Consider the following 15,711-nt stretch of genomic DNA (forward strand, 5'->3'; position numbering starts at 1 on the left):
AGGCCCCGGCCGCCGGCCTCGCACAAGTTGCTTGAGCAAAACAGCTTCTGCCAGGGCTCCGTCTGGCTTTGTCACTTTGTCCACTGGCCTGGAAAACAACTGCCCCCCAGGCTGGGACCTGAGAGCAGCCGGCAAAGCTCAGCCCCCTCCTGGCCGGGGCTTGGGGACAGGGCCCCCAGACAGGGCCCCTGGAAGGTGTGTGGCGGCCGCCCCGGGGCGCGGGCTGTTGCTTTAACCCACTCACCCAGCAGGTAAGGAATTCCAGACGAGTCCTCCGCTGACAGCTGATTGTGTCCTTTATTAATGACCCTGGCTTTCATGGGACACGGGAGGGGGGGGCAGGCTTGGCCCGGGGCTCCCGCAGGTGGGCCGAGAAGGGGCGGTGCTGCTGAGGTGACCCTGAGAGGCCCCCACCGAGCCAGAGGGGGGAGGGGCCTTTCCCAGCCCCCAGCCCCCAGCAGGGTGGCCAGGCCGACAGCGATGACACGGGACTTGGGGGCCTGGCAGCCCCGTCCTGGGCCCTGACCCTGCCACCTGCCATGGCCCTAACGGGGACCCCTGCAGGAGACCCGGGGCCACAGCTCCGTCAAGGGCCTCACCCCGTCCTGCGCCAGGCGCCCCACTTCGGGGACGCTCGCCACCTGTCAATACAGAGCCAGATGTGCCTGGGGCCGCGGCCAGATGTGCAGGCCTGTGAGCACATCCGGCTTCCCCTGGGCACCGGTGACGGCGCCTTAACACTTGCTCTCCCAGCGTCCTGCTGAGTCCCAGGATTCCCGGCCGGGACGCCCCAGGCCTTGGTGCAGCGAGGGTCGATGGTCGCCGGTCGCTGGCTGGGGCGAAGGGGGTTCCCGATGGATCTTTTTCTCAGGAGGGTGCGGTGTGTGGCATCAACCCAGCGATGGGTGGGGAGGTGCAAAGGCCCCGAGACTGCAGGAGGTCCGCGTACCCCAGAATGGTCAGTGGGTAAAAGGCGGGGTGACAGGAGGTGATTCTCTAGGTGATTCTGTAGGTTCCAAGTGAGGCGGGAGCTGTCGGCCCCTGAGCAGAGCGGCAAGGGGAGCCGCGCAGGATCCCCTCCTGCCTGGCGGAGAGCTGACTGCAGTCGGCAGAAAGTGGGGTGATGGACGAGGGTGAAAGCAGGAAGCCAGTCAGGAGGCCACCCAATATGGCGCCAATGCTCCCCTGAGCTTCTTTCTTCCCTCCAAATCTGGGTGTCAGATCCCTGGGCTGCTGCCCCAGCTTTGTCGCCGCTGACTCGCTGTGTGTCCTCAGGCAAGTGACTGTCTCTGTCTGGGCCGTGTATTCTGTAGTCACAACATGAGGGGTTTAGCCTAGAATATGGTGGAAGCTCTGTGACTCCTCCTGCCGCCCCGTCTCCCCTCCTGCCGCCCCGTCTCCCCTCCTGCCGCCCCGTCTCCCCTCCGGCCTCCCCCAGCGGTGACCTTCATGCTCCAGCGACCCTGCACATTTCCAGTGTCCCCCAGGCCAGGCCGGCCTCCTTTGCCCAGGCTGCCCCTCTGCCCAGAGCACCCCCTCGCTGCAGCCCTGCACCGGGAAGGACCTGCTTTTCAGGGTGGCCTCCCGCTCGGGTGGCATCTCCTCCAGGAAGTGGCTCTGGGTTCCAGCTGCCTCTTGGAGCGGCTAAAGGGTTGGAGCCGCCGTTTCCTGTGGGATGGACGGAGTCCCTACTCCCGGGTCTGGGGACGATGCCGTCTTAAGGCACTCGGCCGGCCCCTGGCACCTGGGAATGGCCCGGGATCTTGGGGTCAGAGGCTAGTGGCAGAAGGACCCAGGCGGGTGACACTCCACAGGGTGGCCCCAGGTCGCTGGAACAGCTCCAGCCCAGATCCCAGGACAAGCTCCCAGCAGCCCAGGTGTCACCGGGATCCTGTCACCTTCTGTCCCCAGCCCCTCCCTCGCGCCCCGCCTCCACCAGGACCTGGTCAACCAACACCGCGCAGCGGCCAGGCAGCATTGGAAATGTCCTTAATTGCTTCAGCAGAGCGGGAGCCACCCCCAGGCAGATAATTAAAAAGTTCAGAGCTTGATTAATTGGGAGGAAATTGGAGGAATGGGGCGGCCTGCTGGGCGGGCGGGAGTGGGGCGCCAAAGGGAGGCGCAGGGCTGGGCCGACTTGGGGTCCAGGGCTGGGGACGGCCGTGAAACACCCCCACGTGCCTCTGCAGGCCGTGGGCGCCACATCTCGCGCCCTCACAGACCCGGCTCTGTCCCCAGAGCCCCCTCCCCTCGCCTGGGGAACCGACGCCGTGGTCACTCTGCGTAGTGGCCCTGGCCGGGGACCTAGGGCCTTCCAGACCACCCTCCAGGGAGCCGTTCCCAGTTCCTGCTCAGTGCGTGCCCTGCCCGGTGGCCAGCAGGTGGCCAGCAGCTGCCCACAGGAAGCTCCCAGTTGGGGGGGAGGGAGGGTCAGGTAGATGTGAAGGAGGCCGAGGGGGGAGGTGGGTGGGCGCCCTGAGAGCCATCGGCAGGACACGGGCGTCCAGCAGCCTGGGACGAAACCCCCCGGGGCCACGTGTAAGCTGGCTGACCTTGAGCACAAGACGCCACCGTGTGGGCCATTGTCACCCCTCGGCCACAAGCTGGGACACCCGTCCTCTCTGCTGCTGGCCTGGTAGGGGAGGCAGACGGTGACGATCCCGGGTGGCGGGGCGGTGGCAGAGCCCTGGGAGGGGAAGCCTCCCTCAGGACTAAAGGCTACTCGGGCCGAGGCCGAGATTGAGGACCGCAGTCAGCCGGCAGGCACTGGGGCAGCCTGCAGGACGAGGGACCTGCCTGGGAGGGCCCCAGAGACCCAGAGCAGCTTATCAGGGACGCTGCTGTCTCCAGGGCCAGAGCCCGGGGCGTGGATGGGAACCCGCGGCCCCAGAGGGGAGGCCTGGCGGGAACGGAGCCCCCAGGCACAGGGGAACCACCGCAGGGTCTGGAGCCGGGCAGGGACTGGACAGAGGGCAGGTCCAGGCACCGGTGCCTCCCTCAGGCAAAGGAGGCGTGTGGACTGCTCCTGCCTCTGACCTCTGTGTCCTGCCAGCGGCTGACGCGGTCCCCAGCCCCATCCCAGCCACGGCATGTGGGGGGGCCGGTGACTGCCATCCCCTGAGCACTCCCTGGGCGCTGCCACCATGGGGACACGGCACCGGGGCCCCTCTGCCTAGGGAAGGAGTGAGAGGGACATGCTCCATCCAGGGACATGAGGACCCGGGGCCAGATGTTTCAGAAAGAAAGTAGACAGTGGGATCGCGTCACCTGGCCCCAGATCCCATGTGAATCTGGGTTCCCCTGTCCTCGGCGTCATCTCTAAAATGGGGTCAGCACCCTCTCCTGCAGGGAAGAAGGTCGTCGGGCCTGCGGAGGTCACAGCCCTGGGTGCCTCTTAGGCCCACCGACTGGAAGGGAGACGCTCCTCTCTGTCCCCGGGGCCACCACCGGCTCTGTTCATGGCCCAGAGGATCCAGCACCCGCCCAGCCCAGCCCAGGGGGGCGGAGGCAGGTCAGCCTGCCGGGGTGAACCCTCAGCACCCCCAGCCGCAGAGCACGCAGACCCGCCCTGGCACGGGCTCAGGGAGCCTCGGGAAACAAACGAGGCTCAAACACAGGGCCAGCGCCGGTGCCCGCGTCCGTCCACCGCCAGAGCCCGGCTGCTCGGGAGGAGGCAGAGGTGCCCAGCCAGCGCCGGCCTCTGCGGGGGTGTGGAGGCCGAGAGCCCCGAGGAGGTGGGCAGCAGCCGAGAGATCCAGTGGGGAGGGCATCCCCAGCCGGGCCTGACCTCCCGGGGACAGGGACCTGTCTGGTCGCCCTCTGCAGCTCCAGGCGCGTGGTGAGTCTGGAACAGATGGCGCAGGCTGGCCATCCCTGATCTGAAATCCAAAATGCTCCCAAACCCAGAACCTTACAGCGCTCACCTGACACCATGGGAGGAAACCCCCACGCGGGAAGCCGTCCCGGGACACCACTGTTTGAAATAGTGGGAGATTCCTTTCGGGCTAGGAGTTGGAGGTGCACGCGAAACTCAAACGGATTTTTTATGGGTCCCCTGCCCGAGACATCTGTCCAGGTGTGTGCTAGTGTTCTCAAGTCTGAACTCCCAAACTCTCCCCAGCCACACCTTTCAGATGAGGGATCCTTAACCTGCGCGATGGTAATTCACCGTGAGCCAGGAAACCGCAGCTGTGGGCACTTGTCTTGGACTATCTCCTGTGATCCTCTCCACAGATATAGAGTCAGGATTGTTATCATCCTCGTCGTATGGACAGGAAACGGAGGCACAGAGAGGTTAGGGGAGTTCCCCTTGGTCACACAGCAAAGGAGAGGCATTGACTTTACTCAGAGTGGGGAGCGGGAGGTGGAATGCGGGTGCGGGGCAGCCGACTTTTCAGGTGCCACAGACAGGCCTCGACCACAGGACCCCCAGGGAGACGTGCTCCTGCCAACCCTGCTGTCTGGCACACGGGGCCTGACTGAGCGATTGACTCCAGAGCGGCATCAGCCGTCTCTGGGAGGAGAGGGGTGAGCAGAGGCAGCAGGCCAGCCACTCAGTGCCAATTAGCAGCCCCGCCGTGCCAGGCCCAGATGGAGCCCGCGCGGCCTGACTCGGGGCTCACTTGGTCAATTATCACCTATCCCCGGAGCCCGGGGGGCAGCAGAGAGAAAATCTGTTTCCCTGTAATCCTCCTCTCCGTCCCCAGCTGGCGGCCTGCCGTCCCCGCCCGGGGCTGCCTGGCCCAGGGTACAGGCGTCCACAGAAGGCCAGGCCGGCCGGCTGCTCCGTGCCGGAGCCCTGGGTCGGAGCGCCAGGCTTTGCCTCCGTCTTGCCCAGTGACCCCGCTCAGCCGGACAAGATGGTCTCCAGCCCGAGATTCGGCCTCTTGATGATTTCTGCCTCTGGACACAAGGTCTTTGAAGTCAGAGACCAGAAGTCCGACCCAGCCCTGCCGTTCGCTAGCTGTGTGGCCTCCGGGGGATGGCTTCACCCCTCTGAGCCTCCGTTTCCTTATCTGTGAAATGGGAACGATAATGGTACCTACTTCAGTGGGCAGAGATGGAGTAAGAGAGAGAATTAGGTGAGTTCCGAGCGCGGGGCCCGCACCTGGGAAGTGTCTAAAAAGCAAGAGGCGTTGTGTCCTCACGGGGCAGGTGAGCGTCGACGGGCAGCGTCTCCGTAGCCTGTGCTGAGACCCACCCCCACGCCCACGGCCCGGCCCTCCACTTGCTCACTGTCCAAGGACAGACCTGCCATTCAGCAGATGGAGTTGGCTGAGCACCTACTATGTGCCAGATCCTGTGCCAGATCCTGTGCCGGGGAGAGTGGACGCTCAACCCCTCCTCCAGCCAAAGCTGACTAACCAGGGGGCAGGACAAAGATAAGCCCGGGTCGGGCAAGCCCAGGTGGTGGCCTGGTCTGTACCGGCCCAGGTTGCGAGCTGTGGGCGCAGGTTCCTTCTGTGTTCCGCCATCTCAGGTTGGGAGCTGGGAATTCGCCCTGGTGGGGAGCACACACCCCAGGAAACGGCAGACACTCCACCGTTTCCTGTGTGCCCTGCACAGGGGCAGGTCTGCCGATCCTCACGCTGGGGGGAGGCCGGGTAGGGCGTGGGGCGCGGGGTAGAGCCGAGACGTCTGGGCAGCTCGCAGGTTGACACATCGTCTCTAGAGCAATTGCTAATTGGGACGGGGCCCGCAGAGGAACAGAGACAGAGGTGGGCAGGAGTCGCTGGAGCCCGGGGTGTCCGTGTGGCCCTAGGAGGGTCCTGGAGGAGGAAAAGGAGCCCATCCTGGGGGGGCAGGGGGAGCGTCCAAGCCCAGGGCACAGCGTGGCCAAAGGTCCAGAGGTGGGAACGGCCTGGCGACCCGCAGGCTGCAGCCCACGGGGCGGGGGTGGCTGGCAGGGGCAGGGAGACCCTCGGGGCGGCCCAGGGCCTGGTGGCAGGGCTGGCGACAGGACGTGAAGGGCAGGGGGAGCCCGGGCGAGCGCAGCTGTGATTCCCCATGGAGCTCACGGGGATGGGCGGGAGGCAGAGTGGCCCGTCCTGGGTCCCGTCACCCACAGCACGTCTGCTCTGCCTGCTCCCCCTGCAGGGGGGAGGCTGAGTGGAGGGGCGAGAAGGCCTGTCCAGGCTGACCCGGGCCTGCGGCTCCCGTCCCCTGGCTTCTTCCCGTGTCGGCACCCGAGACCCAGATGCTGGCAGGAGGGGCGCCTGCCTGGTCCCAAGAACCTGGAGCAGTGCACTGTCTGGGCACTGTGCTCGGCGGCCACCAGGCCCCTCTAGGAGGGGGAGCCGTGGCTGGGGGCTGAGCCGCGGCACACACCAGGTGGCACAGTGGCCCTGCACCAGGTCTGCCTCTGCCTCCCGCATCCATCCCTCCATCCGTGCGCTCCGCTCTGGGCCTCGGTCTCCCCACAGGCCAACAAAAGAGCTGATCTGGACACTCCCCCAGCTCCTCCGACATCAGCTGTCCCCACCCGAGAGCGCTGGCCCCGTGGGTGGGGGGCTTACAGCCCAGCCGGGCCCCCAAACCTGCCGGGGTCTCACGGAACCTGGAACAGGTGGGATTGGGAGCCTTCCAGGCAGTGAGGCCAGGGTGGGCGAGCCCAGAGACATGGGTAGGCCTGGGACGGTGACGTCACACTAGAGAGGGGCAGCACCAGCCCAGGGGGCGCAGGGGGCCCTGAGGAGCTCCGGCCTCCCCTAGGCGATGAGACTCATCGTGAGCGTTTGGAATCGCGGCTTCGTGGGGACATTAGCACAGATCACCAACTTACCTGCCCCGAGTGCACAGCTTAATGGATTTAGAGCATCCACAGAATCACGCAAGCCTCCCCACAATCAATTTAAAACACTTTTGTCACCCCCAAAGAAACCCTGCTACCCATTAGCAGACATCTCCCGTTCTCCCCCAGCCCCTGCCCTGGGCAGGCACACATCGACTTTCTGTCTCTTCGATGCACCTCCCCGGACCCATTGCCTATAAATGGAACCACACTTTGGTGCCTGGCTTCTTTCCCAGTCAGCAGCGTCTCCAGGTTTGCCCATCCGGGAGCCTGTATCAGTCTGTCGCTCCTTTTTATGGCTGAATAATATTCCACTGTCTGCCACTGTGCGTTGTCAAGTGACGTGGAAAGGTTTGCCTCAGAGAGCCTGCTCTGGAGGGTGGGCGGGGAGGCCAGATGGCCCTGCCAGGCTGGGGAGTGGGTGGGAAGAGCTTTCTAGATGCCTGCGGGGGCGGGAAGCGGCCACAAAGAGCAGGGATAGGACCCGCTGAGGAGGAAAGACCTGGTAATTGACAGGCGGCAGGGGGTGAAGGGGGGGGGACACCAGGCCGCTTTTCGGGGCAGAGAAGAACAGGTTTTAGGAAACTCGGTGCCAGCCGCCAGATAGACTGCTGCGGGGGTGGATCGGGGGAGCCTGAGAGGGCAGGGGAAGACGGGCCAGATGGAGGGGCTGGCACGGCCCAGAGGAGGGAGCCGCCCCCTCCAGTGGGCCCAGGAACTGGCCAGCGGATGTGCAGGCCCCTGAGCCGGGCAGGCGCTCTCTGGGAGGCGACCCCCGGGCCTCTGCCAGGAGGGGGGCTCTGGACCCTCCCTGGGGGTCCGGAGGTTCGCACAGGTCAACCCTTGGGCCAGGGCCAGGCGTCACACGGAGACAGTGGATGCCAGCCATGTGCACCCTCACGGCGGAGGCCCCAGCTCCAGAGGACCCTCGCCTTCCCGGCCTGGCCATCGGCGTCACCGGGGCCTGGTGGGTTGTGTCAAAGTCCTGGCTGAGCCCACGGGGCCTGGTCAGGGAGGCCGCAGCCCGGCGGGTGCCAGGTCGCTCTGGAGCCACCTCACAGAAGTTCCCCCAAGAGGCAGAAAGGCAGGGTCCGGCCAGGTGCCTTTGGGTTCCTCCGTGAGCACCCCCTTCCTCCACTGAGCCCAGGACTGGATCGGCAGCCCCTCCTCCACCCTGCTCCAGGTCCTGCGCTCACCGGAGTCCCCCTAGGTGGCAGGTCCTCTGTTTACCCACTGCTGAGACAATTGCAGCTCAGAGAGGTCGAACAACTCGTCCAAGGTTGCCCAGCACCTGGGCAGGCAATGTGCTCCAGGGCAGGGGCTTATGGAGGAGTTAGCAGCATTTCGTCCCAAGGACCATCTTGTCCTCCGGAGCTCTCTCCTGCCCGCCCACTCCCTCGCCCTCACTCAGTCCCTCCAAGGCATCACAGCCGTCCTGGGGTGCTGAACCCCCAAAGGCTGAGGCTGGGAGACGGATAGCACTGACCACCTGACTCCCCACCCAGGAGCCACAGGAAGGGAAGAGGCGAACACGCGTGCCTCCAGTGGAACCTCAAGGTGTGCTCCGAGATGCAGGGCTTGGACCCCAGAGTGGGGCCAAGGCCACGGTCCTTGGGCCAACCCAGAATGACAAGGGTAGGCCAAGTGCAAACACTGCCCCCTCAGGCTGTCCTTGGTACTGCAGGCCCCGGCAGTCAATAAACAGGTCAAAGTGGGCACTCAGTTCTGTAAGGACTTAGGTGCCCCTTACGCGCTTACGCTAAATGAATGGTCACCTGCAGAAAGGGGCCTGCGACTCATAGTTTCATGAATAGCAAAACTGAGTCTTCGAGGGGTTAAGCCACTGGTCTAGGGCCACACGGTAAGTAAAAGCCGGAGCAGGGACTCGGGCAGGTGTATGTGAGCCCAAGGGCAGCACCCTCTGCTCACCACGGCCCTCTCTACTGACCCTGTGCTGTCGTAGGAGTTCTATCATGTAACTAACCCCCTCCCGGTCTGGGACCCGGGACTCTAGCTACGAGCTAGTGGCCGGTGGCCAGCTGGACGTCAGAAAGCAAGAACGGACCTTGGACACGGCCTCGGACTCCTTCAGGGGCCTCCCAACGAGGCCAGGGTGGACCCTGGAGGCTGCGGCACAGCCAAGCTGGGCAGGGAGGGAAGACACAGGCCCGGCCAACCCAGGCGGCTCAGGGAAAGAAGCCAGTGGTCGAGAACCTTCCGGATGGGGCCAGAGCTGCCCCATTCGACCTGGAGTCCCCAGGAGTTCGGGAGGTGGTTCCCAGGATCAGGTCCTGGTGTGGAGAACTGGTTCCCTGATGACGCCCTCGTCTTCTCCCCCAGGTTGTCCCTCAGGAACCTTCAAGGCCAACCAAGGGGACGAGGCCTGCACGCACTGCCCCATCAACAGCCGGACCACCTCGGAAGGGGCCACCAACTGTGTCTGCCGCAATGGCTACTACAGAGCCGACCTGGACCCCCTGGACATGCCCTGCACAAGTACGCTCCAGGGTGCACCTGCCGGACGGCGGGGGACAGGGTGGGAGGCTGCCGAGAGCGCCGAGCACCTGGGGTGGCGCTGCTGCCCACGGTGGACGCCATGGGGTGGACCTCTGTCTCCTGACGCCCTCTGCTCGGGTGCCGGGAGGATAAAGTCAAGGTCTCGACTCACAGAGGGGCCGGGGTTGGGAGGCTCTGCAGCAGAGCCAGCACAGTGGGGCGGGGGTCCTGCAGCACAAAGGCTGCCCGGTGTTCTAACCTGGCAGCGGCTGTCAGAACCACAGGCCAGGGTTCTCCAGGAAAGGTGACCAAGAGGCAGTTTCATAACCCCAGTCCCAGTCAGCTATAAATAACAGAGCTGATCCCAGTGGCTTAAACCATGCAGATTTGTTCTCTTCCATGCAAGGAGCCCAGGGGAGGCCGTCCTGGGATAGTATGAAAATCAGGACGACTTCTGGGATGTGGCTCTTTCTGCCAGCCATGACATGTGGTTGCTATCCTTGAAGTCGCTTCCTAGTCCAACATGGCTGCTGTCGCTCCAGCCGTCATACACATTCTAGGCAGTAGAAAGGGAAAAGGCCCAAAGGGACTTCCTCCTGTTCCCGTCTGTCTCCCTTTTAAGACACAGCCTTATTAAATAGCTTCTGACCTTTATGAATGACCAGCACTTAACCACAAAAGCCTGGGAAACATCGTCTTTAGCTGGACATATTGCTATCCTGAGTAAAGGTGGGTTCTTTTGTGAGGAAAGAGGGGGAGATAGATACTCTAGGGGTATCCTGCACACAAAACCCTGTCCCTAGTAACACGTATTCAGAGGCTGGGGCCCAGGAGGAAAGGTTTCAGCAGATCCACAGCAGGATAACTCAGATTCTAGAAACATCCATCAGGTGAGGATTTGGAAGCAGTCCTTTGGGAGGCCTGGGCTGGAGCCCGGCAGTGGGCAGAGGGTCTCTTGGGGGACAGCCCCCACAGCCCCCTCTGACTCACGCGCTCCCCCCCCAGCCATCCCCTCCGCCCCCCAGGCTGTGATCTCCAGTGTCAACGAGACCTCCCTCATGCTGGAGTGGACCCCTCCGCGCGACTCCGGGGGCCGCGAGGATCTGGTCTACAACATCATCTGCAAGAGCTGCGGCTCCGGCCGGGGCGCCTGCACCCGCTGTGGGGACAACGTGCAGTACGCGCCCCGCCAGCTGGGCCTGACGGAGCCGCGCATCTACATCAGCGACCTGCTGGCCCACACCCAGTACACCTTCGAGATCCAGGCCGTGAATGGCGTCACCGACCAGAGCCCCTTCTCGCCCCAGTTCGCCTCGGTGAACATCACCACCAACCAAGCAGGTGAGCCACGGGGGCGGGGGCGCGCTGTGCCACGTGACCCTGCCCGCCCTCGGGAAGACTCCCTCCGTCTGCAGAGAGAGCTCTTCTCTTCAAAGGCTGTGCGTGGGACACACACCTGGAGAGTCGGCGTCCCTCTGCGTTAGTGGCACTTAGAACAAGGCCACCTTCCGTGGAATGCATACCACTGGAGGTTAAGGTTTGGCTGATGTAACAAAAAGCCCCAATGGTCAGTGGCTTAAAGAACACAAAAATGTATTTCCCTCTCGTGGAAGAGTCCAGAGGCGAGGAGTTCAGGAGAGCAGGTGGTCCCCAGGAGACTCGGGGACCCAGGTTCCTCCCGTGTCGTCCCCTCCCCGCCGTGGCTCCTCTGTGTGGTGGGAGAGTGTGACGAGGGGAGACCCGGGCAGACAGGGGTTTCAAGCCGGGTTGGCAGGAGTCGTACCCATGGCTCCTGGGCATCCTGTGGGAAAGGCCTTGGTCATGTGGCCTCCCAGGGAGCTGCGGTGTCACCTCAGGCTGGACTTGAGCCCTCGGTCATGGTGGAAGGGAGAAGGGCCAACACCCGGCAGCTCCCCCAGGGCTTCAGCCCACTCTGGTCTCTCAGTAGAGGCACAGCAGGAGTCACAGGCTAAGACGCCTCTCCTCCCCTGAGGCTCACCTTCAGTGGTCCTGCCACACACACGCACACACGCACACACACACGCACACGCACACACGCACACACGCACGCACACACGCACACACACACGCGCACACGCACGCACACACGCACGCACACACGCACACACACGCACACGCACACACGCACGCACACACGCACACACACACGCGCACACACACGCGCACACGCACGCACACACGCACACACGCACACACACGCACACGCACATGCACACACGCACACACAAACACACGCACACACGCACACACACGCACACACACACACGCACACACGCACGCACACACGCGCACACACACGCACACACACACGCACACACGCACACGCACACACACGCACACACACACGCGCACGCACGCACACATGCACGCACACGCACACACAGTGGCCAGCCAGGGCAGCCCCCCCCCCTTCCTCTGGGGCTGGTCTCCACCATGACGGCCGCCCTCAGGCTCACCTGAGACCTCTAGTGTCCAGCAATGCCCACCTCCCAGCCTCCAGGCCCCATGAGGCCACCAACCACACCTCGGTGCCCAGGTGGAAGGTCCCCTGATGGACACTGTGCGTGTGACCCTGTTATTCACTCAACACACGGTGCTGACCCCCTGCAGTGAGCAGGGCCAAGGAGCCAAGGGCGGCCAGGGGAGGGCCAGCGGCCACTCTGCTGTCTTCCAGGGCAGAGCGCCCCTAGCAGGCACGCAGAGGTCCCCAGGGGGAGGCCGGAGCCAGCCCTGGAAGGCCTCCCGGAGGAGGCAGGACTCGGCCCGCAGTTGGAAGGACCAACAGTAGAAAGACATGGAGTCCCCAGGCCCGAGAGGGTGCCCGGCAGCGCCACCCGGTGGACAGGCGCACTCCACGCCCCACCTCCAGGGGACCCCAAGGCCTCCCTGTCCCCATCTCACAGATGGCACTGGGAGGAGTCACCATCCAGGAGAGTGCCAGGCAGGCACCGGCCAGGACTCCGCACGTGGGCGAGGTCCGGGCTGCGTCCAGGGACCTGGAGTCGGCTGGCTGTGATGGGTGGGGTGGTGTGAGAACGAGTGGGCGTGTCACCCTGTGTGTGACCCACGTGACTGTGGCTGTGTGGCCTCTGATTGATACTTGCATTTGTGGATGGGGTGTGTCTCGCTCTGGGCCCTGGGAGCGGGTCTGAGGCGTGTGTCCACTTGGGTCCACACAGCTGAAGGTGGCTCTGCTGTCCCTGGCGGTGTCTGAGGAGTGTGGCTGTTTGGGACCGTGTGACGCTGTGTGGCCGCGGGTCTGTACGGGATCCTGAGCCTGCAGCTCTTGCAGGTGCCCTGAAGTCCCCCTGATTGGGGTCCGCGGGGGGCAGGATCTAAACGAGATCCTTAGAGACCCCTCGGGCCAGCAGCTGTCGGCCGGGACCTCCTGACAGATCTGCAGCCTCCACTTGGCGCAGCTCCGAGCTGGGGAAGCCCGGCCCCCAACAGGGCGGGAGGGAGGCAGAGAGGAAGCCGGGGCCATTCCCTGGTGGTGGCCTGCATGTCCTCGCCACAGCTTTCCCGGCACTAGAAGGGCACGCCCCGCAGCCCACGGTCAGTGGACATCTGCAGAAGGGTTTGGTGAGCGTGCAGTCAGGCGGGGTGTGGAGAAGGGGGACGAGGCTGGGGACGAGGCCGGGGACTCCACATCCCGTGGTTCCGTGGTCAGCTGGACCTGACCATCCAGCTGGTTGCCTTACCAGGGACAAGTGTTTCTCTGGGCAGGCGACTGGCCCTGCTGGCGACCCCTGGCCTGAGGAAGGACCGGGCTGACCGGGAGAGACCGGGCAACGTGTCCAGCCCCGCCACCAGGGAGTGCGTCCAGCTGTCCCGAGTCCACGGTCTCGGCCACGCTGCCATCATGGCCCTTGACACAAACAGGAACACCAGAGGGACAGGAGGAGGGGCGGCCAGCGGGGAGAGCTTCCCCAGGAGGTGGCATTTCAGCAACATCCAAATGACCGGCAGAGCTGGGGGCAGAGGGAGGGTGGCACTTCAAAACACAGGCTCGTCCTCCAAAAGTCCACGCAGGGCTCCCGGCCACCTCCAGGCAGAGCCGGACACAGCCTAAGCCCTCGGGATGTGGCCGGGGCAGGTCCCGCCGCCCGCGCTCTGCGGTTCCGGAGCCGTGGGAAGGCGCCGGGCAAACCTGGCTCTGGGCCTCGGGCAAGTCGCTGTGCTGCTCCAACCGCATCCCCACCCCCGGGCTGTCACCACACCCGGCTGCCAGCAGGGGGTCCGCTGATGGCCCCAGTGTCCAAGGAGCCTGGCACAGGGGGCCTTGGAGAGGCGAAGCCTCTGCGTTCACTGTGGTCCTCCACGCAGCTCCTGCCCGCCCGCGGCTCGCCGTGCCCGGGGCTGGTCGAGGCCCTCAGCAAGGGCCATGCACAGGTCTCCTTGTCCCCTAAAGGGAAAGTAGAGTGTGGAGTGCTAAGTGACCTGTCCTCGGCCACCCAGCAGTCAGACACAGAGCTCGATGACCAGGACCCAGTGCTGGCCAGACCCGCCCTCTGCAGCTCTGAGCGGCTGCCCCCGGCAGGACGCTGTCCCCTCCTCCTTCTCAGCAAGTCTCGTGGGAGCAGAGGCAGGACCTCGGCCCTCATCTACCAGGACCTCGGCCCTCGCCCATCGGGTCCTTTCCGGGCCCAGCAGCCCCACCAAGCAGAGATGCCTCAGCTACGCAGTGGCATGCACCTGTCACTCCGGCTATGCCTGTGGTCAGGGGGACCAACAATGCATGGACGAGGCTCCCAGCACACAACAGGTGGACACTACATAGCACCTGACCTCATGGCTGCCTCGCAAACCCTGCAGACTTAGCTACGGAAAACTTGGCCAGGGGTGCGGTGGCCCACGCCTGTCATCCCAGCGGCCTGGGAGGCTGAGGCAGGAGGATCGAGTTCAAAGCCAGCCCCAGCAACTTAGTGAGGCCTTAAGCAACTCATTGAGACCCTGTCCCTAAAAATATATATATATTTTTGAAAAGGGCTGGGGATGTGGATCAGTGGTTAAGTGCTCCCAGGTTTGGTCCCTGGACCAAAAGAAAAAAAGAAAAACCCGGGCTGTGTCAGATCACGTAGGACCTCCCATTGCTGGAAGATCAGAGGTCAGTGTGGACCCCGTCAGGTGACGTGTCCCTTCTGAAGGCACTCGGGGAGGATCTGTGTCCTTGGACCTCAGGTCCGTGCAGAGAAGCGAGGCCTGTGTCCTGCCGAGGGTCAGCTGGGGCCACCCTGGGCTCCTGCAGTCCTCTCTCAGGTCCTTGCCCGGAGCCTTCGACATCTCAGGGGTTCTGCCTCACGGAAGGCCGCCCACGTCACACTGACACCCACCGGCACCCGCAGGGGACTTGGAGGTCCTCAGCGCCCACACCTGCCTTTACGGAGAGGGAAACGGAGGCCCAGAGAGGTTCCTGAGTGAGTGCCCAGGATCGCACAGCCCACGCTTGGCCCAGTGGCACCTGCCACGTGGCTCCCTCGTGGACAGACTTTCAACTCTCCGAAGCCTCCCTGCCTCCCGAGTGAGAGCGGCGCCTCTGATCCTCTGCCCCGCTGTGGCGCAGTCTCTAGAACTGGCTGGAACACGTTCCCCTACTTCCCTCCCTGGGAGGCCAGGAGGATCAGAGAGACAGAGGCCGCGGGCGCCCCTGGAGAGCCCAGGCCCGGGAAGAGGGTTGAGAGGGAAAGCGACGGGGAGGGAGCCCCCCAGCCCGGCCCCCGCCTGCGTCCTGCTCTCTGATCCTCCAAAGCTTCCCCGGAGGCCAGCGCTGGCCTGAAGTGACATCAACACGGCTTCACTGTGCAGCAGAGGAATGAGAGCTGGCCGCCACCGCCGCCGCCGCCGCCGCTCTTCTCAAACCCGGGGAAGGCCACCACCTCAGTGGCCCGCAAGGCAGCCCTGCGGGGACCGTGGCCCTGGGCTTGGCCAGGAGCGTCTGAGGATAGGCCATCTGCTCCGGTCACTCGGCAGCCCTCTGGCTGGGCTTTGCCAGGGCTCTGTGGCCCGTTTAGGGGTTGACGGTTGTCAGCCAGCCTGGGGGGCCCTGGCTGGGACAACGGCTCGCTCCCAGCAGGGTGGCCTGGACACGTTCTGGGGGCAGTCCCAGGGAACCGGGACAGCAGGCTCCTCTTCAAGCCCCTGCCTTATCTCATCCTGTTTGTTTATGTCACGGTTGGCCAAAGCGAGTCACAGGCCAGGCCCAAAGTCGGAGCCAGAGGCGTGCCTAGGCACAGGGCAAGGAGTGTGGACACAGAGGGGGCCATGAGGCCAGCCAGCCTAACACAGGCGCTTAGACAAAATGGAGGTCTTCTTTTTCTTATGCATAAAGAACGTTGGAAGACAGGAGTGACAGCAACCCGTGGAATGATCGGGGGCCAGACTCTTAAATACTCAGCTTCTTGTCC

At 64.3% G+C, this 15,711-nt stretch overlaps 1 protein-coding gene across 3 annotated transcripts in view; it reads left to right on the forward strand.

Moving 5' to 3' along the window:
* The window catches only part of Ephb2 (EPH receptor B2), a 129,848-nt gene that overhangs the window by 87,083 nt on the left and 27,054 nt on the right, over window positions 1–15,711 (forward strand). For all 3 annotated transcript variants that reach the window (XM_078025564.1, XM_078025565.1, XM_078025566.1), the window contains exons 4-5: window positions 9,131–9,286; window positions 10,292–10,627. In XM_078025564.1, the coding sequence (XP_077881690.1) occupies window positions 9,131–9,286; window positions 10,292–10,627 (492 nt within the window). The remainder of the gene's footprint in view (window positions 1–9,130; window positions 9,287–10,291; window positions 10,628–15,711) is intronic.

The sequence above is a fragment of the Ictidomys tridecemlineatus genome, chromosome 11, assembly GCF_052094955.1.
Source record: "Ictidomys tridecemlineatus isolate mIctTri1 chromosome 11, mIctTri1.hap1, whole genome shotgun sequence".
NCBI lineage: Eukaryota > Metazoa > Chordata > Mammalia > Rodentia > Sciuridae > Ictidomys > Ictidomys tridecemlineatus.